General features: G+C 36.4%; 1 protein-coding gene across 1 annotated transcript in view; it reads right to left on the bottom strand.

Annotated features, from left to right (window-relative positions):
* Positions 1-27,874, bottom strand: part of LOC144365087 (antigen WC1.1-like) — a 51,644-nt gene that overhangs the window by 20,197 nt on the left and 3,573 nt on the right. The window contains exons 5-6 of the mRNA XM_078015889.1: positions 800-892; positions 409-723 (exon numbers count right to left, since the gene is read on the bottom strand). Coding sequence (XP_077872015.1) covers positions 409-723; positions 800-892 — 408 coding nt within the window. The remainder of the gene's footprint in view (positions 1-408; positions 724-799; positions 893-27,874) is intronic.

The raw sequence follows: 27,874 nt of genomic DNA, 5'->3' as shown, positions 1-27,874 counted from the left end.
CAGCCCAATGACACTGTGTTGATAGCCCAGGTGGACTAGGGTCAGACTTGAATTTGTGTTGTTTTAAGCCACTAGCCCTGTGGTAAGTTTTTACAGCAGCAATAGGAATCTATACAGTGGGTCTCAGGATATTGCACCCACAGTAACTGAAGCATGAGGTCTGCAGTCAAGTGGACACGGAAGAGAAAGATTTTCATGAGACAGGGATGAGAAGGAAGGAGCAGAAGCTCAGCTGCCACAGTAGGAATGGTAGTACCTCATCTTCTCTTATAGAGTGACAGGTAGTGTGGGAGGAGCCTCCTCCCACTTCACCCTATCAGCAACTCACCCTCCTCTGCCCTAAGGCTCAGATACCATCCTGCATACCCCCCTCACTTCTCCCACCTGTGCACAGTGTGCACTACAGACCTGAGCAGATGACTCCAGCATCTTCCTTGTGCCTGCAGTCGTGTTGCCCCCAGCCCTGGGAAGGGCACTGCCACACATGGGCCTCCTCTCCTGTGCAGTTCAGCTCATCCAGCCAGATGGGCCCTGATCCCTCTCCAAAGTGAGCAGAGATGGTGGCCTCAAGGGCCACTCCACAGCCCAACTGTCTGCACACCACGTGGGCATCACTCAGGTCCCAGCTGTCATCACAGATGGAGCCCCAGGAGCCCTGCTGCAGGATCTCCACTCTGCCAGCACAGTGACTGCCCCCATCCACCAGGCGAAGCTGTCTGCTGTCTGAGGAGACACAGGGTCCTGTCAGTGGGCATTTGCACAGGGAATGGGAAGGCTCTGGTGCTGGAGCCTTGCTCACCTGAGCAGTTGGCAGTGTGGCCCTCTGAGGCTGCAGAGCCTGCTGGGTCAGACCAGGAGTCATTGCACTGGGGCAGCAGCTGGGTCTGGTTTCCTACAGAAAGGGATAGAAAGCAGGAAACTAAATTTAAATACATAATAATCTAGTAATGGCATCTGAAAGCTGTAGGTAATTTTGTCAGTAATTTCTTATCTTCAGAGCTAATCTCCTAATGGAGATTTCTCCTTCTGGTTTTGGCAGACTCTTGTGCTTTATATCTAGATCTAGAAGTGATTTTAGGAAAAAGTGAATGTGTCAGTGCTGGTTGAGAGCATTGTACAGCTCCCAGGACAGCAAGACTATTGGAGTTAAGTTCAGAGAAAAGTAAAAGTGGGATCAGCTATTTTCCCTGGGAGGCATTTGCCCATTCAGAGGTAGAAGGTGAGACTGAAAATGTCAGCATGTTTGCTGGATTGCCTTGGGAGAACACAAATATAATTTAGGTTGGACCAAAGAGAAGAAATCATATTAAACAACTGTGAATATTGTATTATATTTTGTGAATTAAAAAAATTTTGTAATAGGGATGGTACCCAGTTTCTCAAAACTTCAATTGTTTTTGTGTAAAGTGTTCTACTTTAAATAAAGTACTTGAAAGAGGCAAAATAAAATTCTTTCTAAAAGTTTTGTCCAGTTTTTCAAATTCAATGTTGATCAAAAATACCACATAAAATAGAGTTTAGATACAGAACAAAGAGGAAAAAGGATAAAATTGGGAAATATTTTTATATAATTAGTATTGATGTTTCTTTATAGTTAATTTAAATAATAATGATTAAATGATGTGCATCTTGGCAGAGAAATGATCACAAAAATCTAAAAAATCAAGAGTTAAAAAATTAACACCTAAAAGCCAGAACCCAGAAGATGAGTTGAAAAACAGTAGATTACCACAGAATAAATATAGCCAAATACAAGGACATAAACTACAAAGAATAAAGCACAGAAAGACAAGGATAGAAAATATAAATAGGGACTTGAATAACATGGTGACTATGTAGTCTATAAGTTTTGGGTATTTAAGACCACTATTGTTAGTGCTAAAAGTATTACTTATAAGATATACCAAATCAGATATTCAGTACACATTTAGTTTTAAAAAATATTCACAAAATTTATGATGCTCTATTCATTGATCTTTGGAGTCCATTACTCCTACCTTTGAATCTGAGCTGACCATGATGACTTGACTATAAGCAATAGAATGTGGTGAAGTCTGCATGAACATGGCTTGACTTAGGAATGTAGCTTAAACATTCATGCCTCCTTCTCTTTAGGATGTTTGCTTTATGCGAAATCTACTGAATCGAGAATATCATGTGGAAGAGAGTATTTGCAGGTGGTTCAGTCAGCAGCCCCAGGTAAACTTCAAGCTGCTAGTCATGTGAATGAACTATCCTTGATTCCCAGGTTGGTCAAGCTTTCAAGTGACCTCAGCTCCAGATGACATTCAAGTGCAACATTATGACAGATTCCAGAGGCAACTGCCAAGAGCCTTTCCCAAATTTATGAGTCAGGAATCATGAGAAAAATAAAATGTGTTTTTCATTTGTGTTGCTATTTTATTTACTTGTTTAGCTATTTATTTGGAGAATATATCATGCAGCAATAGCAGCCAGGACCATTATACTTATTGTGAAATAGAGTAATCTACATTCACATGTTCATTGTGGCACTATTCACCATACCTAAGATATGGAATCAACCCATGTGCCTTTGAAAGACAAAATAATTAAGAAATTGTGGCATTTATACACAATGGAATATTCCTCAGCAATAAAAAAAGAATAAGATCATGGCTTTTGCAGGGAAATAGATGGCATTAGAGAAGATTATGCTAAGTGAAGTTAGCCAATCTCCCCCAAAACAAATGCCAAATGTCTTCTCTGATATAAGGAGGGTGACTCAAAATGGGGTTGAGAGGGAGAGCAAGGGAGGAAGTTTACCTCTAGATAGGGAATAGGGGTGGGAGGGAAAGGGAGGGAGAAGGGGAATAGCATGGATGGTGGAAGGAGACCCTCATCACTATGCAAAATACATGTATGAACATGCGAATTTGGTGTCAACATACCTTATATATAATCAGAGATATGATAAATTATGATATAATGGTGTATTAAAAATTGTAATGCAAAAAAAGAAATAAATGTACCAGGACACACACACACACACACACACACACACACACACACAAAATAAAATAAAATAAAAATAAGATCCTTAACTGGTCATAATTCAAGATATAAAATGGTGAGTGCTTGTTGCAAAGCATTCTTCATCTTTCTTTAGAAATATACATTTTATTTCTGTAATAAATTTATTCATGATAAATGCTATTCCCCCTCTCCCTCCCTTTCCCTCCCACCCCTATTCCCTATCTCCAGTAAAATGTCTCTACTAAGGAAAAAAAAAAAGAAATTGTGGTATCATAGCCATTAGGAAGAATGGAGTACTGTCATTTGCAGCAAAATGGATGGCATTGGAGGATATCATGCTATGTTAAATATCCCAGACACAGAAAAACAAGTACTCCATGTTCTGTATCATATATGTAAGCCAAGTGAGTTCACCTAAATTGAGAGTGGTGATTGCTACAGGCTGTAGATAATACTTATAGCACTAGCTCTTTGCAATACCAAAAATTCATGTGCAAAAAGTTCAGGAAGACTTGTGTTCTATGACTAATTTTTCTGACATATATAGTTTCAATTTCTACTTTGTAAAAAAGTCAAAGGCAATTTTCACTTATGTAGAGGAATCTCAGGTATCAATTTAAATATACTTTAGTACTTAACCATTTTGCTTATTGACACAGCTCAAAATGGGGACTTTCTATAAAATTATTGACTTTTATTAAAAAATATTGTTATAAAAAGAAAAGAAAAATTCTAAGAGTTTCATAATAAAAAGATTATATAAATATGAGAACTTAAACACAGCACATTACTGTATCCTTTTTGCTGTGAATATCATATTTAGAAAAAATGATAAAAATATGATCAAAGCTAATGCACTACACAATATTATTATAATAAGTATATGGTATTTGGCTACTATACTGTGATCATGTAAGAAATTCTTGAATGTATTTTAGGAGTAAAGGGGAACTCATATTATCCATCTACTCTTAACTAGTCATTCAGAAAGATTTTATATATTCATGGATAAATGAATGTAACAGGACACATGTGGCAGAAGGAGGGGAGAATATAGGAAAATAGTAGCATTGTGGAATCTGGGTCAGGGTTACCTGGAACTTTTATACTATCCTAGCTTTTTCAGAATTCTCAAATTGTAAAAAAAAGAAAATAAAAGAAAATGAATGAAAGAAATAAGAAAAACCAACTCATAAAACCCCAAATGTACTAGGAATAAGAAAGACAGTGGAATGAATTGGACACAATTTTTTTATGTACATATAAGAATACCTCATACTGAGCCTCCACATCATCTATAACCACAATACTAGGACCCCAATTAGAATAAGATATACTTCATATTTGTATAAATATGTCCAAATATACTCAACTGTCATGTATATCTAAAAAGAGAAAATAAAAAATAAAATAGAAACAAAGGGAATTCATTCCTAGGACATTTCCTAAGAGAAACACTAACAGCATTAAAAACATAAAATTCCTGGGAGTACTCCTAGTAAAAGTTATGTATAAATCTCAGAGATATTAGAGATATATCTTTTAAGTCAATTATCTACACATTCATGTGTAGACCAAAGCCAATATCAATCTAAATGTCATCATATTTTTTGTGTTCAATATATCAAAATGTTTCTAAAATTTATGTGAAGTGCATAAGACCAAGTATGATCAACACATTAGGCAAGAAAAACAAACAATAAGAGCAGTTACTTTAATCTTTAGGGAAATTTAATCAGACATAATATAACCTTATAATAATTAAGCAGGTAAGCATAGCTGCAAGGTTAGAAAATGACATAATGGAACAGAACAGAGTGTAGAACAAGATTAAGAAATATCTGCATGCTCTTTATTTCCAAGCAGTAATGGCTACTGTACTGTGACCTTTTCGGTAAACATTCTGTATTAACTGGATGTCCAGAGGAATAATGTTAAACTGTTTTTCAAACAACACACAGCATAATACAATACCAATCCCAGAAAGATTGCATATGTATGTAAAAGAAAAGTAATTAAACATGTATAAATTGTTTTTGTAGATTTGCTGAGGGCCATTGCCAATTAGGAATGATGCATCGAAATTTCCTTGCCAGCGTACCCCATGTTGCTTAGAGGAAGGACTCGTGGAAATGGACTTGCCTTGGACATTCACTGTGACATTGCATGTATGTTTGAGAAAGGTGACCCTGCTCAAGGACCAGGGTGGATCTGGGTTTAGGATGTATCCTGCAGGTGGATCCGGGTTTAGGGAGGATCCTACTGGATTAGGGCGGATCCAGGTTTAGGATGTATCCTGCAGGTTTTAGGGAGTATCCCGCTCCTTGGTTTTAGGGTGTTCCCCGTTTAGGACAATCTGGGTTTAGGGCTGTTCCAGGTTTAAGGTTATTCCTGCTGGGATTAGGGCGTATCCTGTTGCCTCAGTCATGCCCAGTCCTTGAGTTCCCATTGAGTTCTTGTGGGATTCAGAAAGTATTTGGTATTCAAAGCCTGGTGGAGTACGTGAATTTTTTGGAGAATGTGATTTCCCCAGAACGTGTTTGTAGAGGGCCAGTGTGAGTTTGGGAATAAAGAATTGCTGTTTGAATCTACAAGGCTGTGAGTGGCTTGTGATCTTGTGCCCAGCCAGACTGCGGCATTTGGTGGTCTGTACGTGGAACGTCTAAAGCTTGGAGGTATGTGAAATTGCTTGCCCCTGAGGGAAGGCGAGAGAATGGGTGACCATTTCAAAAAACAATGTGTTCTTGTTTTGATTTATTTTGTTTTTATTTCAAGTTGCCTGTCTCTAGAAATTTCTCAGGCAAACTGGGAAAAATGGTTGGCTCAAGGTTTGAAGTTTGTCGGCCCTGAGGAAGAGAAAATTGATACAATGATTTTTTATTCTGTTTTTGTTTCATTCAATTGCGGTTTTGTTTTGTGTTATCTTATTGGGTTGCGTTATCTTTATGGTAGATTAGAAATTAGTAAAAAACAAACTGAAAAGGTGTTAAGTAAATTGTTAGAGGTTCAGACCATGGAGAAAGACATTTTAGATCAAGCAAAAGAGAAGGTCTCTCAAGCTAGTCAGAGAAAGAAAATTTAAAGGAAAAGGGGTTATTAGGAAAAAGGCTACAACAGGAGGCTGTTACTAACTCCGTTTTATCACCAGAGGGCATAATTCAACCAACAGCCCCACCAATGGAGACAGCTGAGTGGCCCTCAAACCCTGTAGTTGATAAATGGGATCCTGAGATAGGACCTCAAAGATTAGCATGGCCTGTACTTGAACAGGTAGGAGGGCAGCGAATTCACCGTGCTTTAGATTTTAAAACAGTGAAGCAGTTAAAGGAGGCTGTAACAACCTATGGTCCCCAAGCTCCCTTCACGATAAGCATGGTCGAGTCCATTACTAACTTGGACATGATGCCAGCAGATTAGGCTAGCATGTGTAAATCTGTGCTAACTGTAGGACAATATTTGTTATGGAAGGTTGCCAATGAGGAATTTTACACGGAGACAGCTAGGCGAAATGCAGCAGCCAGGTACCCTCAAAGAAATCTAGATATGTTGTTAGGAAAAGGACCTTATGAGGGTCAACGGCAACAAATTGAATATGATCCTGCTATATATGCACAAATTGCTGCAGACGCAGTTAGGGCATGGAAGACTTTACAAGGACATGGAGATTTACAAGGTCAGCTATCTAAGGTAATACAGAGAGCTAATGAACCTTAGGCTGACTTTGTAGATAGGCTTATTCAAACAGCTGCTAGAATTTTGGGGGATACAGAACAAGCAATGCCATTAATAAAACAACAGGCTTATGACCAAGCAAATGGTTGCTACAGAGAGGTTATTAGACCATGGAGACATGAAGATTTAAACACATACATTAAATTATGTAGAGATATTAATGAACAAGGGCAAGTCTTGGCAGCTGCAGTACAACAGGCTTTAGATGCCAGGCCAAAAACATGCTATAATTGTGAACCAACAGGACATTTTAAAAGGAGTTGCCCCATAGGAGGAGGATTTAACAAAACTAGATATCAAAGGAATAGAATACCGGGTATTTGCCAACGATGCCATAGAGGGAGGCATTGGGATAATGAATGCTGTTCTCAAACCACCATACAGGGTACTCCATTATCAAAAAATGAACAAGGACCAGGTGTTTATCCACGATATTGTGGAGAAAGGCATCGGGCTCTGTTGCCAAAAAATGGACAGGGGGGCCCAATGCTCTGGGGCCCAAAACCACAAATATATGGAGCACTGGAGGAAACCAGCAACCCCATCAGGGTAGTGCCCAGGATACATTGTCCATCAGATCCCTCATCAGACAAACCAGAGGGAGCACAGGGTTGGACATCTGTGCCTCTGCCAGAGCAGTACTAACTCCAGAGATGGGAGTTCAAATCATTCCCACAGGGGTAAAAGGACCTCTTCCCAAAGGAACAGTAGGCTTATTATTGGGATGTAGTTCATATACATTAAAAGGACTTATGATAAGTCCTGGGGTAATTGATCCCGATTATGAAGGTGAAATAAAAATTATAGCTAGTTCTCCAAGAGGTATATAAGTAATTTCACCTGGATATAGAATAGAACAGTTGTTAATAATACCCAGCCTACATAATAAATTCTCCAGTCATAGTGTAGAAAGAGGTTCCAGGGGATTAGGCTCCACAGGTGTAGATTGGGCTATGCTGTCTTTAAATTTAGATTCTCGCCCAATGCTAAAACTAAATATTCAAGGATATGAGTTTAATGGGATACTGGACACAGGTGCTGACCTTAGCATCATATCTCGTCAAGAATGGCCAAAACATTGGCCATTACAACAAGCCACTCAAAAGCTTCGAGGCCTAGGAGTGGCTACTAATCCCCATAGAAATGCAATGATATTAGATTGGAAGGATCCTGAAGGATGTGAAGGAACTATACAGCCATATGTATTGGATCATCTTCCCATAAATTTATGGGGACGAGATGTCCTAGATCAATTAGGTTTGACGTTAACAAATAACATCAATCCTAATGCACCCACTACTAGGGCTAGACAAGGTTTTAGGAAAGAAAAAAGATTAGGAGAACAAGAACAAGTTATAGCAGCACCAATACAAATAGATCAAGGAATAAACAGACATGGGTTGGATTTTTAGAAAGGTCCACTGAGACAATCAAAATTACTTGGAAATTAGAAAGACCAGTATGGGTTCCTCAGTGGCCCCTGACTAAAGAAAAGATACAAGTAGCCCATGATCTGGTCAAACAAAAATTAGCGGAAGGACATATACAACCTTCCATATCTCCCCATAATACTCCCATTTTTGTCATCAAAAAGAAATCTGGTAAATGGAGATTATTGTAAGATTTAAGAGCCATTAATAATGAGATGGCTATTATGGGACCTGCTCAATTAGGGATTCCTCAATTGTCTCCTTTGCCAAAAACCTGGCATGTAGCTATAGATATTAAAGATTGTTTTTTTTTTTCTGATTCCAACTCACCCCGAGGATAGTCCATGTTTTGCATTTACTATCCCTGCATTAAATCATGAAGGTCCTGATCAGAGATATGAATGGAAAGTACTCCCTCAAGGGATGGCTAACAGTCCAACAATGTGTCAAATCTATGTTAATAAAGCAATCCAGCCACTTAGAAATTAAAATCCTGAACTAAAAATATTTCACTATATGGATGATGTATTATTAGCACATAAAGATAAAAACACATTGCTGGAATGTTATGCCACACTCAAAAACTTGTTAAAAAATTATAATCTAGATATAGGAATAGATAAAGTACAATTAAATTTTCCAATTAATTATTTAGGAGTTCTATTATCCTCAACCATGGTCCGTCCACCAAAAATTCAAATACGAGTAGATCAACTCAAATCACTTAACGACTTTCAAAAGTTATTAGGAGACATAAATTGGATAAGGCCTTATCTAGGCATACCAACAGGAGAATAGGGACCTTTATTTGATATTCTAAAAGGTCCATCAGATCCAAATACACCCAAAGGGAGTGTTTGGAATTTCTCAAATAAATGGAGAAATGGAATTTCTCCATTTATTTGATATTCTAAAAGGTCCATCAGATCCAAATACAGCAAAAGGAGTGTTTGGAATTTCTCCCAATAAAATTATTACTCCATATACTATGGATAAAATTGATGAGTTAGCTAATGAGTTAAATACTTGGGCAATAATCATGTGTAAATCTAATGTTTCATTTGATAATCATTTACCATCTAATCCTTTGTTGTCTTTTTGGTCCTCGCATCCTATAGTTTTTCCTAAAATGACAAGAAAACACCTATCATGAATGCTCCAAATATATTCACTGATGGGTCTAATAATGGTACAGCAGCAGTAGTTACCCCTGATCAAACTTTTACATTTTTAGTACCTAAACAATCAGCTCAAAAGGTAGAGCTTAATGTAGTTTTACAAGCTTTTGTGATGTTTAAAGATTCTGTATTTAATTTATTTTCCGATAGTCAGTATATAGTTAATGCTATAATATCCCTTGAAGATGCTGATAGGATTTCCCCTTCCTCTACCATTTTCTCTTTGTTTTCCACTATACAAAGTCTAATCTGGGACAGAAAAGATCCATTCTTTATAGAACATATTAGGGCACATACAGGATTGCCTGGAGCCCTTAGTTTGGGCAATGATTTAGCAGATAAAACTACACATGACATACATATTTTCTCTACACTAGAAGAAGCTACAAATTTTCATAAACGGTTCCATGTCAATGCTAATACTTTACAAAAGCGTTTTTAAAATAACTAAGGACCAAGCTAGACAAATAATAAAACAATGTCAAAATTGTGTGACCTTTTTACCACAAGTTAATCTTGGAGTCAATCCTAGAGGATTGATACCTAACCATATTTGGCAGATGGACGTCACACACTTGCCAGAATTTGGAAAATTAAAATATTTGCATGTTACAGTTGATACTTCTTCTGGATTTTTGATGGGCTCCCTTCATGCCGGAGAAAAAAACTAAAGATGTTATAGCTCATTGCTTACAAAATTTTGCCACTGTGGGCGTTCCAAAACAGTTAAAAACAGATAATGCTCCTGGTTATACTTCTACCTCTTTTAAACAATTTTGCTCAACATTTGGCATTACTCATATAACAGGAATCCCATACAATCCACAGGGACAAGGCATAGTTGAAAGAGCTCATCAAACTATTAAAACGTACTTATTAAAGCAAAAAGAGGGAATTGGAAAGGGGTATATATCCCCCAAAGATAAACTTAAAATAACCCTTTTTACTCTAAACTTTTAAAATTTGGATTCATCAGGACTTAGTGCTGTGGAAAGACATATGTATCCAAAAAATGTACATAAGCCTATGGCACTTTGGAAAGATATTCCAACAGGACAATGGAAAGGTCCTGACCCAGTGATTGTCTGGAGTCGGGGTTCCGTTTGTGTTTTTCCACAGGGAGAACAGCAGCCAATTTGGATTCCAGAGAGATTAACTAAAGCAATTTCTACAGAAAAAGAAGATGATTTGACTCAAATCCATAATAGCTGATATCCAGAGCTCTAGCTTGGCTATTCTTACATCTGCGACAGTGATTAACCAGGGTGCTTTTTTTCAATATCTATTTTATTATTGCATTTTTCCCACATCATAAAGTTCTATTTTATTTTTAAGCTCATACAAACCTAGGTTAATGTTTTTCTGATCAGTTTTATTTTTTGACTCTGGAGTTTTTAAACATTGCAATGGAGATTTCACCTAGGTAAAGCTACAAGGCCTTTACTATTGTCTTATGTGTTGTATGTTATGTGTGCATACTTCTGTTTTGTGTTGTATGTCTGTATGTGTGTATGTCCATATTTCGTATATGAGGAGCGCTCATGAAAAAATGGATCTGAATTATTATTTTTTATTATTTACGTGATTTAAATGGTTTAATTTAAATTAGGTAAACAGCTGTTAAGAATTGTTTTTAAAGGTGGTTAACAGATCTGTTTGCTTACTAATTTAAATTAGGTAAACAGCTGTTAAGGATTGTTTTTAAAGGTGGTTATCAGATTTGTTTGTTTACTTTCACCTTTCCTTTTCATTATATTTAATAATTCTGTTCAGGATAATGTCTCTTTAGCATCATTGCCAGAATTCCTATCTCCAACCCAGTGCAGGTGAAGACTAAGATAAAACCAAACTAGAGCTTCTATGATAGCTGTCACAGTAAACTGTATAAACTGATGCATCAATGAATATAACTCAACAAGTAATGCTCAATCAAGGAGTCGATTTACTTTGGGAGGAAATGGACATATTGATAGACTCCTCCCCTTGCAGAGCTTGCCTGGATTATATATCACTTGCATGCATTGTGAACTATCGTTTGGTGCAGCGAATTGTGGTAGTGCTGGCATATCTTTGCTGATGGTGTCACTAGTGATGCAATTTTTCCAAAGGAGCCATCAACTGGCTTGGTGTCATGGCATTTCTGTATCCTCCTCCCTTCTGCTAGTGATGGTCTAAAATTTTGGGGCCAACAGAGGTGAGGCAAAGAACCTCACCCCCCCACTGGCACCAAGGCTAAATTTGGGGGCCAACAGAGGTGAGGCAAGAACCTCACCCCCCCCACTGGTGCATAGGCCTATCCACAAGTATGGCTGTATGCTGGACTGGTAGTCAGTGATGGGTATGATCCAATTGCAGTGGTATCAACCTAAGACAGGAGGCTGATGCCTAGAGGTCAGTTTTTCCCATGACGGGTAAGAACCATATGTTGAATTGGACAACCTACCAGGCACGGTCCTTAAGCCACATTGCTTGTTGTTTAATCAGAAGGGGGGGGATGCTGAGGGCCACTGCCAAGTAGGAATGATGCATTGAAGTTTCCTTGCCAGCGTACCCCATGTTGCTTAGAGGAAGGACTCGTGGAAATGGACTTGCCTTGGACATTCACTGTGACATTGCATGTATGTTTGAGCAAGGTGACCCTGCTCAAGGACCAGGGTGGATCTGGGTTTAGGGAGGATCCTACTGGATTAGGGCAGATCTAGGTTTAGGGTGTATCCTGCAGGTTTTAGGGAGTATCCCGCTCCTTGGTTTTAGGGTGTTCCCGGTTTAGGACAATCTGGGTTTAGGGCTGTTCCAGGTTTAAGGTTATTCCTGCTGGGATTAGGGCATATCCTGCTGCCTCAGTCATGCCCAGTCCTTGAGTTCCCATTGAGTTCTTGTGGGATTCAGAAAGTATTTGGTATTCAAAGCCTGGTGGAGTACGTGAATTTTTTGGAGAATGTGATTTCCCCAGAACGTGTTTGTAGAGGGCCAGTGTGAGTTTGGGAATAAAGAATTGCTGTTTGAATCTACAAGGCTGTGAGTGGCTTGTGATCTTGTGCCCAGCCAGACTGCAGCATAGATTATTTTTTTCTGATTATATGGTAGAAAAGTTCTATTTTTAAAGGACAAGAATATATTTACAGGAACAGTTTTAAGTTGTGCTTCATTAAGAATGAGTATTTTACCCCTGAAAGAATACCATGTTAGGATAGTGAAAGTAAAAGAACAAGGGTTAAAAACTTAGTACAAACATATGTGCACCAAAAGATATCATCATGGTAGTTTGTAGGATCATTATTTGGGCATTTATGAAGTGTCAAATCTCCACATGAGTTGAAAGAATCAGTACATTGTCATGTGGTCATTTGGCAAAAAACTCTACAGCAGCAAAATTAAATGAAACTCAGCTACAAATAACATCATGGGTTAATTTTAAGAATTATGTTGTGTCCAAATAGACACAAAAAGAGAACATATTGCATGATTTTACATAAGGTCAATACCTGACAAGAATTTATTTTGGCAGCAGAAGTTAGAGTTGTATTCTTTCAGGAGAGGAGGTCATAGTAACTGGAGGGATGTGCACACCATTTCTGGGAGCTGCTAATATTCTTTGATGATCCGGTTGACGTACAGAATGGAGCCAGAATTCACTGATATACATTGTTCTCTATAAATTTCAATAAATAATAATGCTTACTTAAAAATATTCCTCTGAGAGGATACTAGGATGATGGCAGAATAGAGAGGTTGCTTCCCTGGCCACTCCATGGCATGAAATCAAGAAAGCAGACAGGCAGATTTTCAGTAAGGTGGGCGAATGAAATCTTTATTGAGGGAGGCTTTACTGTAATTTTTTATTAGGGGAGGATTTACTGGAATTTAATACTGGACACTCAAAATAGATCAGGGATTCTGGAGATCAAATATAATAAAATAAAGAAGAAATACCCAGCTCTCCAGCCATGGTATTGGCTGGAGACACAAATCAGCATGTACTGCCACAAATGAAGTAAAGCAATAAGGCAATTAAATGAACCTCCTTTATCAGGAGGACTCAGGCATGTCAGGGTACAGAATGTTTAGAGATCAATATTCTGCCCAACTAAATAGTCAGGGACTCTGAACAATAACCTTATACAGGAAAGAAACTGCATTTTTTTTCTCAGAAATGGCATGTGGATGACAGCAGAAGAAAATATTTTGCAGCTTCACTGCAGGGACTGGCAGCTGAGGGAGCTGAATTCTGGAAGACTGAGTCTGGCTTAAAAAACAAGCCAGGCAAACCCATGCTGCATGACAGAGAGCATGCCTAAGTAACCAGGAGAAACTCAAGAATGGAGAGATGTTTATATTGGGGAATACTAGTTGTGGAAACCCACCAGCTTCCTCCTCCAATCTAGCAAGAATGAAGGACTGGCAGACTAAGAATTTGATAGTGCAGGGATGGGAGAGATTGTTTGAAAATGGAATCAGAAGCCAGGAATCATGGGGTCTGCAGGTAAAATGGCGGGGGGCTAAGAACTGGCTCCTACATCATATGAGTGGAACCCAAAGATTTGTGGGGTGCAGGCTTCTATGCAGGAGAGGAGGTCACAGTGACTGGAGGGATGTGCACACCACTGGCAATGGAGGTGTGGTGCACACCACTGGAGGTGTGGTGATTTAAAATCTCCAGATGAATTGGCATTCAGTAAAGAAACTGGAGCATACTTAAGCCTAAACCCCACCTTCAGGTGTTCCACCTTCAGGTGTTCCAGAATTAACTCTCTCACCCTAGCAACCTCACCTGAGGCAAGCATCATATTCCAGACAACTCCTAACTGCTGAGAAGGGAAGCCAAGAATCTTTTGAACTCCAATAGAAACAATTGTTCAACCTTTTATCAAAATTTTTTCTTTTTCTTTTTTTATCTTACATTTCCACCATTTTTGAAACTAAAACTCATCCATTTGTTTATAGAGGACTAGGATGTCTGATTAGTACATTTTAGTTTTGTCTTGATTTGTTTCATTTTTTCTTTTTCAATTTTTTTAAAAAAAATTTACTATATATATATTTTTTTCTCTCATTTATCTGTTTTCCCTGATTATCTTTCTCACTTTTCTCCTAACAGCCAACCTCCATTATTCCCTCTTTCACTTTTCTTTTAATTTATTTCTTCCTTCATCTCTCCTCCATCCTTATAATCATCACATCCTACACAACTTCTGTTCTTTCTTTACTTACCATTTGAAATCATTTTTAATGTAGGCAATAGCTGAACATATTTCTGTTTATTGTGAAAAAACTGTAGATGTCTTAGTAGGAGTTATTTGGTTTAAAGTTGTATATTATTTGCATTGGTTGCTGTTATTACTTGTCTCCCCTTTAATGGTAAGGTATTGAAAACCTTCAGGTACACTAGAAGTCTACATGGTGTAAACTGTACTGCTTCAGATACACACTGCTGGATGGGTAGACATATAAACAACATAAAAAATTAAGGGAACAAAGAACCCAAAACAAATAAAGATGCTCTAATATTATATTAAATACATTGACACCAAAGTGAAAGAAATGTCAGGGAAGGAGTTTAGAATGTACATAGTTAAACTGATCTGTGAGGCAAAGGATGATGTAAGGAGTAAAAACAGACAAGCAATTCAGGAGGTGAAAGATCACTTCAATAAAGAGATTGATTCTGAAAATAAATCAAGCAGAAAATCTCAAAATGAAGGGATCAATAAACTAAATTAAAAATCCAATGGAAAACATGACCAATAGATGAGACCACTTGGAAGACAGTTTCATGCAATAAAGACAAAACGTATAATCATGAAAATAAAATTGATCATGGAGAAAGGATGTAAAGAGACCATAAACAAAACTTCTAAGAAATGTGGAATAACAGGAAAAGTCCAAATTTAAGATTTATTGGTATAGATGAAGACACAGAGATATAAAGGCATGCAGAATCTTTGAAATTTAATAATACCAGAAAGCTTCCCAAATTGAAAGAATGAAATGGAAAATCAAATACAGGAGGATTACAGGACCCCAAACATACAGAATTACAATAGACCCACACCAAGGCACATTATAATGAAAATGTCTAACGACAGAATAAGGATAGAATTTTAAAGGCTGGTAGAGAAAAATGTCAGGTTACATTTTGAGGGAAATCAATTTGGATCTCAGCTGATTTCTCAACCCAGACCCTCAAATACAGGAAGTCTTGAAATATTATATGCCAAGCTCTGAAAGAAAATAGAGGTCAGCCAATAATAATATACAAGAAAAATTAAGCTTCAGATTTTAAGATGAAATAAAAACCTTCTATGGTTTAAAACAAGTTAAAAAAATCACAACTATAAATCCTACATTACAGACCATTGTCAACAAAATATTCCTTGAAGAAGAAATAAAAAATAAAAGTGAAAACCAACAAAGGGAGTCATCACACTAATGGAATGGTCAATAAAATGATAAGCAAATTCAAATTAAAAACCTGAAATAGAGATACAAGATGGTGGGCTAGAAGGAGGTTGCATTCTGTGTCACTCCGTGACCTGGGATTCAAGTGGTGGTAATGCTGTCTCTCTGCAAGTGATTAGAGGACCCCTTCCATAACAGCTGCTCCCACATAGGTCTCCAGGCCTCAGCATCAGTGTAAAACCCCTTGACACTTGCCCACACATTACCTCTGGGTGCCCAAGCAGGACCACTGTCATCAGCACCCATGCAGGACTCCTGGCTGCCACTCCCAAGCAGGACACTTGGCCATTGGCCATGTGCAGGAACTCCAGCTGCCACTCCTGGTAGACCTCAACTACCAACACGGGTCTCCCCCGGTTGCCTCCATCTTGGGATACTGCAACTATTGCCATAGTCCACTACATGTGGAAGCCTGCACCTGGAAACAGCCATCAGCCACAACACATGCATGCCAAAGAGCTGCATCTCCAAACACCCCACCCACTGCTACCACACGGCCCCACTGCATCCGACATCCTATCACTGAAAGTAGCTGCCTCAATCTTGGGACACCTTCATGACTATCTTTAGTTGGGACAACCCTCAGCTTGGAACAGTGGCTGGGACTTAGAAGCAATATCAAGGTATCTTTAGTCCCCCAAACCCTCAACTCCCCAGCAGCTTCTAACCTGGCACAGTGCTTGTGGCTATGCAGCTGGACTCTAGCTCACAAAACCTGCTTTTGAACTGTGCAATACAAAACAGTTCTCTGTGACAGGTGCACAGCCCCTAGAGCCCAGCCTACAAGACCTGCAGAGAAATGTTCCTGATTGGGAAGTAGAAAGGGTGGGGGTGAGTGAGATAGAATTTAAAGACTAACTTAGGACCAGGAATTGTAAGGTTTACAGGAGTTATAATAAGATAAGACCAGGCACCCACATCACATGAGCAAGCCCCCAAGGATATCCTCTGAATGCAGCCTCCCATTGGTGACCATCAAGTGTTATACTCCACATCTAGGAGCTCAAGCTACAAGACCAGCCCTCCTACCTTAATAACCTTCACCATTCTGAAGGTGGACATACCAAACAAAAGACAATTCTACTTATTGGATGAGAAGGGAAGCAGGAAAGGTACTGCTCTCCAACAAAACAATCCTTGTATCTATCTTTCTTTGAGATTTTTTCACCCTCTTCTTCTCTCTTCTTCTGCCCTCACACCTCTAACATTTGTGGAACCAAGTACTTTTCATGAATTAGGCTACTGAGGACTGGGATGTCTGAATAGTATATTACAATTGTGTTGCATAGTCTCTTATGTCCTATTTTTACATTTTAAAATTTTTCTTAATATGTCTGTTTGCTTGTTTTATGTACTCTATTTAGTCTTGTCATGTACTTGTCTCCTCCAAATCACTTTCTCTGTCTTCTGTTACTAACCAATTTCTTTAGATTCCTCCTTCATGCTTTCTAAGATATAATAACTCTATATCATCATCTCCTACCCTCTCAGCATCTTATCCTACTCCTCACACCTGGTTCTTTGCCCACCATCAGACACTGTAAACCCTTTTTGTAAACCTACACTTTACATTGTAGATAATAAATTGAACCCACTATTTCTGTATATTGTGACAAAACTGAAAACATCTTAATAGCAGTTATTTGGTTTAAGGTTGTATATTGTTTATATTGGGATCTGTTAATATTGTTCTCCCCCTTAAAAGAGAGTTATTGGAATACTCCAGGGACACTATAAGCCTATAGGGTAAAAATTGTAATGCCTGGATCCACAGTGCTAGAAGGGGAGACACACGAACAACATGAAAAAAACAAACCAAGGGAAGAAAGTGCCCCAAATAAACCAAGATACTACATTATTAAAATCCATGGCCAGCACAAGAGAATAAATGACAGAGAAGGAATTCAGGATATACATAGTTAAAATGTTCTGTGATATAGAACACCAAATACAGGCAGCAAAAGATCATTTTGATAAAGAGCTGCATAAGCAAATACAGGAAGCAAAATATTACTTCAATAAGGAGATAGCAGTTTTGAAAAAAAAAACTCAACAAACAGAAATCCTTGACATGAAAGAAACAATAAACCAAATTAAAAACTAAATATAAAGCACCACCAAAAGATTAGATCACTTGGAATACAGAACCTCAGGCAATGAAGACAAAATATATAATCTTAAAAATAAAGTTGACCACACAGTGAAGATAGTAAGAAACTCTGAGCAGAACATTCAAGAATAATGGGATAACATAAAAAGATCAAATTTAAGAATTATTGGAATAGCAGAAGGCATAGATTTCCAAACCAAATGAATGAACAATCTATTCAATGAAATAATATCAGAAAATTTTTCAAACATGAAGAATGAATTTGAAAATCAAATAAAAGAGGCTTACAGGACACCAAATGTATGAAATCACATCAGATCCACACCAAGGCACACAGAATAAGGAGAAATACTTAGAATAAAGAATAAGGAGAGAATTTTAAAAGTCACAAGAGAAAGGAATAAGATTACATATAGGGGAAAACCAACTAGGATATCTGTAGATTTTTCCACCTAGACCCTGAAAGTTAGAAGATGATGGAACAACACATGCCATGCTCTGGAAGAAAACAGATACCAACCAAAAATCTTATATTCAGAAAATTAAGCTTTATATTTGATGATGAAATGAAAATCTTCCATGATAAACAAAAGTTAAAAGAATTTGCAACTAGAAAGCCTGCATTACAAAACATTCTTGGGAAAATATTCCATGAGGAGGAAATGACAACAATGAAAATCTACAAAGGGAGGTGTTACATTAAACATAAAACCAATCAAAGGAGAAATCAAGTCAAGTTAAATACCAAAAATAAACAAAAATGACCAGGAAAACAAATCAAATCTCAATAATAACCCTAAATGTTAATGACCTAATCTCACCAATCAAAAGACACAGACTGGCAGACTGGATTAAAAAAAAAGAAAGACCCAACAATATGCTGCATTCAAGAGACTCATCTTATAGGAAAAGACATCCACAGACTGAAGATGAAAGGTTGGACAAAAACATATGATTTACATGGTCTGTGGAAAGAAGCAGGGGTTTCCATCCTCATATCAAATAAACGTAGACATCAAGTAGATGCCAAGTAGACAAGCCAAAGTTAATCAAAAGGGACAAAGAGGACATTTCATACTGCTTAAGGGAACCATACATCAACAGACATAACAATTATAAATATATATGCCCCCCAAAATGGAGCATCTACGTTCATTAAACAAACTCTTCTCAAGTTCAAGAGTTAAATAAACCACAACACAATAATTCTGGGTGATTTTAACATACTTCTTTCAAGACTGGATAGATCTTCCAAACAATAGCTGAACAAAGAAACTATCATACTCAATAATACATTCAATAACTTAGACTTAACAGATATATATAGAATATTTCATCCATCAATAAGCAAATACACTTTCTTCTCAGCAGCACATGGATCCTTCTGTAAATAGACCATATATTATGCCATAAAGCAACACTCAGCAAATACAAAAATAAAATGGAGATACTACCATGCAGTCTGTCAGATTATAAGGGAATTAAATTAGAAATAAATGATAAAATAAAATAGAAGCTACTTCAACACCTGGAGACTAAATAATATGCTATTGAATGAACAATGGGTTGCACAAGACATCAAAGGGGAGATTAAAAAATTCTTAGAGGTAAATGAGAGCACTGATACAACATATTGAAATCTCTGGGACACTATGAAGGTAGTACTAAAAGGAAAGTTTATTGCATGGAATTCATTCCTTCAAAGAAGAAAAGGTAAATAAAAAATGATATAACATTATATCTCAAAGCCTAGAAAAAGAAGAACAAATCAACACCAAAAGCAATAGAAGACAGGAAATAATTAAAATCAGAGCTGAAATCAATGACATTGAAACAAAACAAACAATTTAAAAAATTGACAAAGCAAAAAGTTGGTTGTTTTGAAAAGTAAATAAAATTGATAAAATATTAGCCATGTTAATGAATATAAGGAGAGTGGAAACTCAAATTACTAATATTTGTGATGAAAAAGAAAATATCATGGGGGCTGGGATTGTGGCTCAGTGGTAGAACACTCACCTCTCACATGTGAGACCCTGGGTTTGATCCTCAGCATCACATAAAAATAAGTAAATAAAATAAAGGTATTGTGTTCAACTACTAAAAAATAAATATTAAAAAAGAAAAAGGAAATATCAGAAGATAATTAGAAATTATTTTGAAAATTTTCAATAAAAAATATTGAAGGCATTGACAAATTTTTAGAGTCATATGATTTTCCCAAACTTAATCAGGATATAAGAGACCATATATACAAGTTGTATATACACAAGTATATACAATTTCAAGAAATGAAATAGAAGATGCCATCAGAACTGCACCAATTATGAAAAGCCCAGAACCAGATGGATACACAGTTGAGTTCTACAAGATCTTCAAAGAAGAACTAATGCCAATACTCCTCAAATTATTTTATGAAATAGAAAAAGAGGGGATATTTCCAAACTCATTCTATGAGACCAATATCATCCTGATTCCAAAACCAGACAAAGACACATCAAAGAAAGAAAAATTCAGATCAATATCTCTAATGAACATAGATGCAAAAATTCTCAATAAAATTCTGGCAAATCAAATACAAAAACATATCAAGAAGATAGAGCACCATGATCAAGTGGGATTTATCCCAGGGATGCAAGATTGGTTCAATAAGTGGAAATCAATAAATGTAAATCTATCACATCAATAGACTTAAAGATAAGAATCATACGATCATCTCAATAGATGCAGAAAAAGCATTTGACAAAATGCAGCACCTCTAATGCTCAAAACACTAGAGAAACTAGGGATAACAGGAACATATTTCAGCATTATAAAAGTTATCTATGCTAAGGCCTAGGCTAGCATCATTCTAAATGGAGAAAAATTGAAAGCATCCCCTCTAAAAATGAAAACAAGACAGGAATGCTCTATTTCACTACTTCTATTTAACATAAGTCTTGAAAATCTATCCAGAGCAATTAGATGAAAGAAATTAAAGGGATATGGATAGGAAAAGAAGAACTCAAACTATTAGTATTTGCCAATGATATGATTCTGTACCTAGATGATCCAAAAAATTCCACCAGAAAACTTCTAGAACTAATAAATGAATTTAGCAAAGTAGCACAGTATAAAATCAAGGCCCATAAATCAAAAGCATTTCTGTACATCAGTGACAAATCCTCTAAAAGAGAAACGTGGAAAACTACCCCACTTACAATAGCCTCAAAAATTGAGAATCAACTTAATGAAAGAGGTGAAATACCTCTACAATGAAAACTACAGAATGCTAAAGAAAGAAATTAAAGAAGACCTTAAAAAATGGAAAAACCTCCTTTGTTCTTAGATAGGTAGAATTAATATTGTCAAAATAACCATAGTAACAACAGATTTAATGTAATTTCAATAAAATTCCCAATGACATTCTTTATATAAATAGAAAAAGCAATTATGAAATTTATCTGGAAAAATAAAAGACCCAGAATAGCTAAAGCAGTCCTTAACAAGAAGAGTGAAGTGGGTGGCATCACTATACCAGACCTTAAACTATACTACAGAGCAATAGTAACAAAAATGGCATGGTATTGGCACCAAAATAGACTTGTAGACCAATAGTATAGAATAGAGGATACAGAGACAAACTAACATAGATACAGTTATCTCATATTAGACAAAGGCACCAAAAACATATATATTGGAGAAAAGATAGCCTCTTCAACAAATAGTCATGGGAAAACTGAAAATCCATATGCAGCAAAATGAAATTAAGCTCTATCTCTCACCATGCACAACACTCAACTCAAAGTGGATCAAGGACCTAGGAATTAAACCAGAGACCCTGTGCCTAATAGAAGAGAGTAGGCCCAAATGTTCATCATGTTGAATTAGGCCCTGACTTTCTTAATAAGACTTTTATAATACAAGAAATAAAATCAAGAATCAATAAATGGGATGGATTCAAGCTAAAAAGCAAACAAAGAAACAACAACAACAAACAATCAGTGAATAGAAGCCTACAGAATTAGATCAAATTTTTACCACACGCACATCAGGTAGAGCACTAATCTCCAGGACCTATAAAGCACTCAAAAATCTTAACACCAAAACAAGAAATAACCCAATCAATAAATGAGCCAAGGAACTGAACAGACATTTCTCAGAAGGTGAGATGCAATCAATTAACAAATGTATGAAAAAATGTTCAAAATCTCTAGCAATTAGAGAAATATAAATCAAAACTACTTTAAGATTTCATCTCACTCCAATCAGAATGGCAGCTATTAAGAATATAAATAACAATTTGTGTTGGCGAGGATGTGGAGAAAAAGGCACATTAATACATTGCTGGTGGGATTGCAACTTGGTGCAACCACTCTGCAAAACACTATGGAGAATCCTTGAAAAACTTGGAATGGAACCACCATTTGACCCAACTATCCCACTCCTTGGTTTATACCCAAAGGACTTTAAAACAGCATATTGTAGTGACACAGCCACATCAATGTTTATAGCAGCACAATTCATAATAGCTAAATTGTGGAGTCACCCTAGATGCCCTTCAATAAATAAATAGATAAAGAAAATGTGGTATATGTACATAATGAAATACTACTCAGCATTAAAAGAGAATAAAATCATGGTATTTGCAGGCAAGTGGATGGAGTTGAAGAATATTATGCTAAATGAAGTAAGTCAATCCCCCAAAAACCCAATGACCAATGTTTTCTTTCATATGAGAATTCTGGTTCATAATGGGGATGGGGGAGTATGGGAGAAATGGACGAACTTTAAATAGGGCAAAGGGTAAACACAGAAATGGAGGGAGCATGGGGATAAGAAAACTGGTGAAATGATATGGACATCATTACCTTAAGTATATGTATGAAGACATAAATGATGTGACTCTATTTTGTATACAAAAGAGACATGAAAATTGTGATATATACGTGTACTATGAATTGAAATGCATTCTGCTGTCATGTATAACAAATTAGAATAAATACATAAATTGGGGCTGGGGATGTGGCTCAAGCAGTAGCGCGCTCGCCTGGCATGAGTGCAGCCCAGGTTCAATCCTTAGCACCACATACAAACAAAGATGTTGTGTCCGCTGAAAAACTAAAAAAAAAAAAAGTAAATAAAATTCTCTCTCTTTCTCTTTAAAAAAGAATAAATACATAAATTTAAAAAAGAAATAAACCAAAATGACTGGTAATATAAGTCATGTCTCAATAAAAACTTTTGAGGGTAAACAGCCTAGACACATTGTCAGCGAGATATATAGACTGGCAGGTTGGATTAAAAAAGACTCCAAAATATTCTGATCCATAATGGGGATGTGGGAGAGGAGCATGAGAGGAATGAAGGAACTTTAGATAGGGTACACCTCATAGGCAAAGACATTCACAGACAGAGGTGAAAGAATGGGGAAAAAATATCACTCTCTTAGATCATCTAAACAAGCAGGGGTTTTTATCCCCATATCAGATAAAGTGGACTTCAAGCCAAAGTTAATCATAAGGGACAAAGAAGGCAACTTCATACTGCTTAAGGAAATGATATATCAGCAAGACATACCAATCATAAATATTTATGCCCCAAACTATGGAGCATCTAAATAATCAAGCAAACCATTCTCAATTTCAAGAATTAAATAGACCACACCACAATAATACTGGGTGACTTTAACACACATCTGTTAATACTGGATAGATCTATCAAACAAAAACTATAAAAAGAAACTATAGAACTTCTGAATACATTTTATGATTTAGACTTAAGGTACATATATAGACTATTTATCCATCAAGGACTGAATACACTTTCTTTTCAGCAGCACATGGATCCTTCTGTAAAATAGACTCCTATCTCAGGCCACAAGCAACTCTTAGCAAATATAAATATATAGAGATAATGCCTTGTATTCTATCAGATCATAAAGGGATTAAATTAGAAATAAATAATAAAATAAAAAAATAGAAGCTACTCTAATACCTGGAGACTAATTAATACACTATTGAATGACAAATGGGTAGCATAAGAAATCAGGGATGGAACAAAAAAAATACTTAGGGATAAATGAAAGTAGTGCTACAACATATCAAAATCTCTGAGACACTACGAAGGCAGTGCTAAGAGGAATGTTCATTGCATTGATCTCATTTACTAAAAGAATAGAAAGTAAACAAATTAATAACCTCACATTATATGAGCTTAGAAAAAGAAGAACAAATCAAGGCCAACACAGTAGAAGATAGAAAAAAATTAAAATTAGAGCTGAAACTAAAGAGATTGAAACAGAAAAAACAACTCAAAGAATCAATAAAAGTTGGTTCTTTGAAAAATCAACAAAATTGATGTCCTTAGCTGCTCCAACTAAGACAAAGAGAGAAAACTCTAATTACTAATATTTGGATGAAAAGGAAATATCACAGTAGACACTACTGAAATACAAACAATAATCAGAAACTATTTTGAAAATTTACTTACCAATAAAATAGAAAATTTTGACAACATCAACAAATTTTTAGAGACATATAATCTACCCAAGCTAAATCAGGAGGATTTACACAATTTGAACAGATGAATTTTAAGCAATAAAAATAGAAGAGATGCCAGGCACTATAGGACACACCTGTAATCCCAGCAGCTCAGGAAGCTGAGGATGGAGGATCATGAGTTCAAATCCAGCCTCAGCAACAGCTAAGCAACTCAGTGAGACCCTATCTCTAAATAAAATACAGAATTGGGTCGGGGATATGGCTCAGTGATCCCTGAGTTAAATCTCCTGTACCCTACCCCCAAAGAAATAGAAGATGACATCAAGAGCCTACCAACTAAGAAAAGCCCAGGACCAGATGATTCTCAGCTCAGTTCTACAAGACTTTCAAAGAATAATTAACACCAATACTCCTCAAATTATTACATGAAATACAAAAGGAAGGAACCCTTCCAAATTCATTCTATGCTGCTACTGTGACCCTGATACCAAAATCAGACGAAGACACAAAAGGAAAGAAAACTTCAGACCAATATCCCTGATGAATAGAGATGCAAAAATTCTCAATAAAATTCGGGCAAATTTCAAACAAAAACATTTAAAAGATAGTGAACGATGGTCAAGTGGGTTCATTTCAGGGTTGCAAGTTTATGCAATAAATGTAATTCATCACAAAATAGACTTAAAGACAAGAATTATATGATAATCTCAATAGAATCAGAAAAAGCATTTGACAAAATACAGCATGCTTTCATGTTCAAACCCCTAAAAAACTAGGGATAGTAGGAACATACCTCAACATTGTAAAAGCTATGTATGTTAAATCTAAGGCCAACATCATAAAAATGCAGAAAAACTGAAAGTATTCCCTTGAAAAACTGGAACAAGTCATGGAAGCCCTCTTTCACCAGTTCTGTTCTACTTGAAATTATTTTTATTTTAAGAGAGAGAGAGAGAGAGAGAAAGAGAGAGAGGGAGAATCTTTTTTTGTAGATGGACACACCACAATGCCTTTATTTTTACATGGTGCTGAGAATCGAACCTGGGTTGTGCCTGTGCTAGGTGAGCATTCTACCACTGAGCCACAATCCCAGCCTCTGTTCTACTTGAAATTATAACTGGAACAATTAGAAGAAAGAACTTGAAGGGATACAAATAGGAAAAGAAGAATTCAAACTATCTCTATTTTCTGACTACATGATCCTATATTTAGAAGACCCCAAAATTCCACCAGAAAACTTTTAGAACTAATAAGTAGCAAGTTATAAAATTAATACCCATAACTTAAACACATTCTTATAAATCAATGATGAAACTACTGAAAGAAATAGGAAATCTACCCCATTGACAATAGATTCAAAAAAATTAAAATATTTGGGAATTAATCTATCAAAAGAGGTGAAAGTCCTTTACAATGAAACCCACATAACACTAACAAAAGAAATTAAAGAAGACCTTAGAATATGGAAAGATCTCCCATGTCCTTGGAAAGTAGAATTAACATTGTCAAAATGACTGTACTCTCTCAATAGTGCAGTACAGATTTAATGCTATTACTGTTAAAATTCCAGTGCTATTCTCATAGAATTAGAAAAAGCAATCACAAAATTCATTTGGAAAGATAAGATACACAGAATAACCAAAGCAATCCTTAGCAGAGGGCATCACAATACCAGATCTTAAATTATATTACAGAGCAATAGTAACAAGAATGGCATTGTATTGGCACTAAAACTGACATGAAGACCAATTGTACACAACAGAAGACACAAAGACAAACCCACATAAATACAATTATCTCATATTAGACAAATGTGCCAAAAACATACATTGGAGAAAAGATAGCCTCTTCAACAAATGATGCTGGGAAAACTGGAAATCCAAATGTAGCAAAATGAAATGGAACCCCTTTTTCTCACCCTGCATTAAACTCAACTCAAAGTGAATCAAGGACTTAGGCATTAGACCAGAGACCCTGTACCTAATAGAACAAAAAGTAGGCCCAAATCTGTGTCATGTTGGCTTAGGAGCTGACTTCCTTAAGAAGACTCATAAAGTGCAAGAAGTGAAATCAAGAATCAACAAATGAGACAAAATCAAACTAAAAAGCTTCTTCACAGCAAAGGAAACAATCAAGAATGTGAAGATAGAGCCTTCAGAATGGGAGAAAATCTTTGCCACCTGCACCTCAGATGGAGCTATAATCTCCAGGATATATAAATAACTCAAAAAACTCAACACCACAAACAACAACAACAACAACAACAACAACAAACAACAAATAACCCAATTAGTAAATGGACAAAGGAACTAAAAAGCACTTCACAGAAGAAGAAATATGATTGGTCAACAAATATTTGAAAAAGTATTTAACATTTCTAGTAGTTTGAGAAATGCAAATTAAAACTACACTAACATTTCCTCTCACTCCAGGTGGAATGGCAATTATTAACAATACAAGTAACAATAAATGTTGGTGAGGATGTGGGGAAAAAGGTATAGTCATACATTGTGGTGGGACTGCAAATTGGTACAACCATTATGGAAATGGTATGGAGATGCCTCAGAAAACTTGGAATGGAACCACTATTTGACTGTTATCCCATTTCTGGGCATATACTCAAAGGACTTAAACCAGCATGCTATAATTGTGTGGCACATCAATGTAGCAGCTCAATTTACAATAGCTAAGCTATGGAACCAACCTAGGTACCCTTCAACAAATGAATGGATAAATAAAATATGTTATATATACCCATTGGAATATTACTTAGCCATAAAGAAGAATGAGATTACGGCTTTTGCCAGTAAATGGATTGAAATGGAGACTATCATGTAAGTGAAATAATCCAATCCCCAAACACCAAAAACCAAATGTTTTCTATGATATGCAGATGTTAATTCACAATAATGGGTGGGGGGCTAGGGTAGAATAGATGTACTTTGGATTAGACAGAGGGGAATGAAGAGAGGGGAGAGGGAGAAGGGATAAATATGATAGTAGAATGAATCATACACTAATATCCTATGTGCGTAAATGATTACATGACTGGAGGAACTATACATCATGTACAACCAGAAGAATGAGAATTTAAACTCCATATATGTATAATATATCAAAATATATTATACTATGATGTATAGTTACTATCATGTATAGCTAATAAGAACAAATAAAATATATAATAAAAAGTGAAGCAAATATGGTAGCAAAGGATTAAATTTGAGGATACTTTGAAGAAGGTATTTTGATGTTCCTTATCTTACCCTGTTTTTCTGTGTGCTTAAGCTATATAGGTAATAATAAACCTTGGTTAATAAAAAATTTCTCTGAATAACCTTTGACAGGGCCAGAAAGATGAATGATTATTGAGAAGAACCATATTTTACCAAGGAGTCTCTCATTTTTCTAATCTTCTCTCCATGCTGTCTGCTCTTAGAGACATGTCACTCAAGGGGAAAACTGAGTACCAGTCAGCCCTACCTCTCT

This window comes from Ictidomys tridecemlineatus, chromosome 6 (assembly GCF_052094955.1).
Source record: "Ictidomys tridecemlineatus isolate mIctTri1 chromosome 6, mIctTri1.hap1, whole genome shotgun sequence".
Lineage (NCBI taxonomy): Eukaryota > Metazoa > Chordata > Mammalia > Rodentia > Sciuridae > Ictidomys > Ictidomys tridecemlineatus.
Note: the sequence above shows the minus strand (reverse complement) of the source record. Positions and strands in the feature narration are given on the sequence as shown.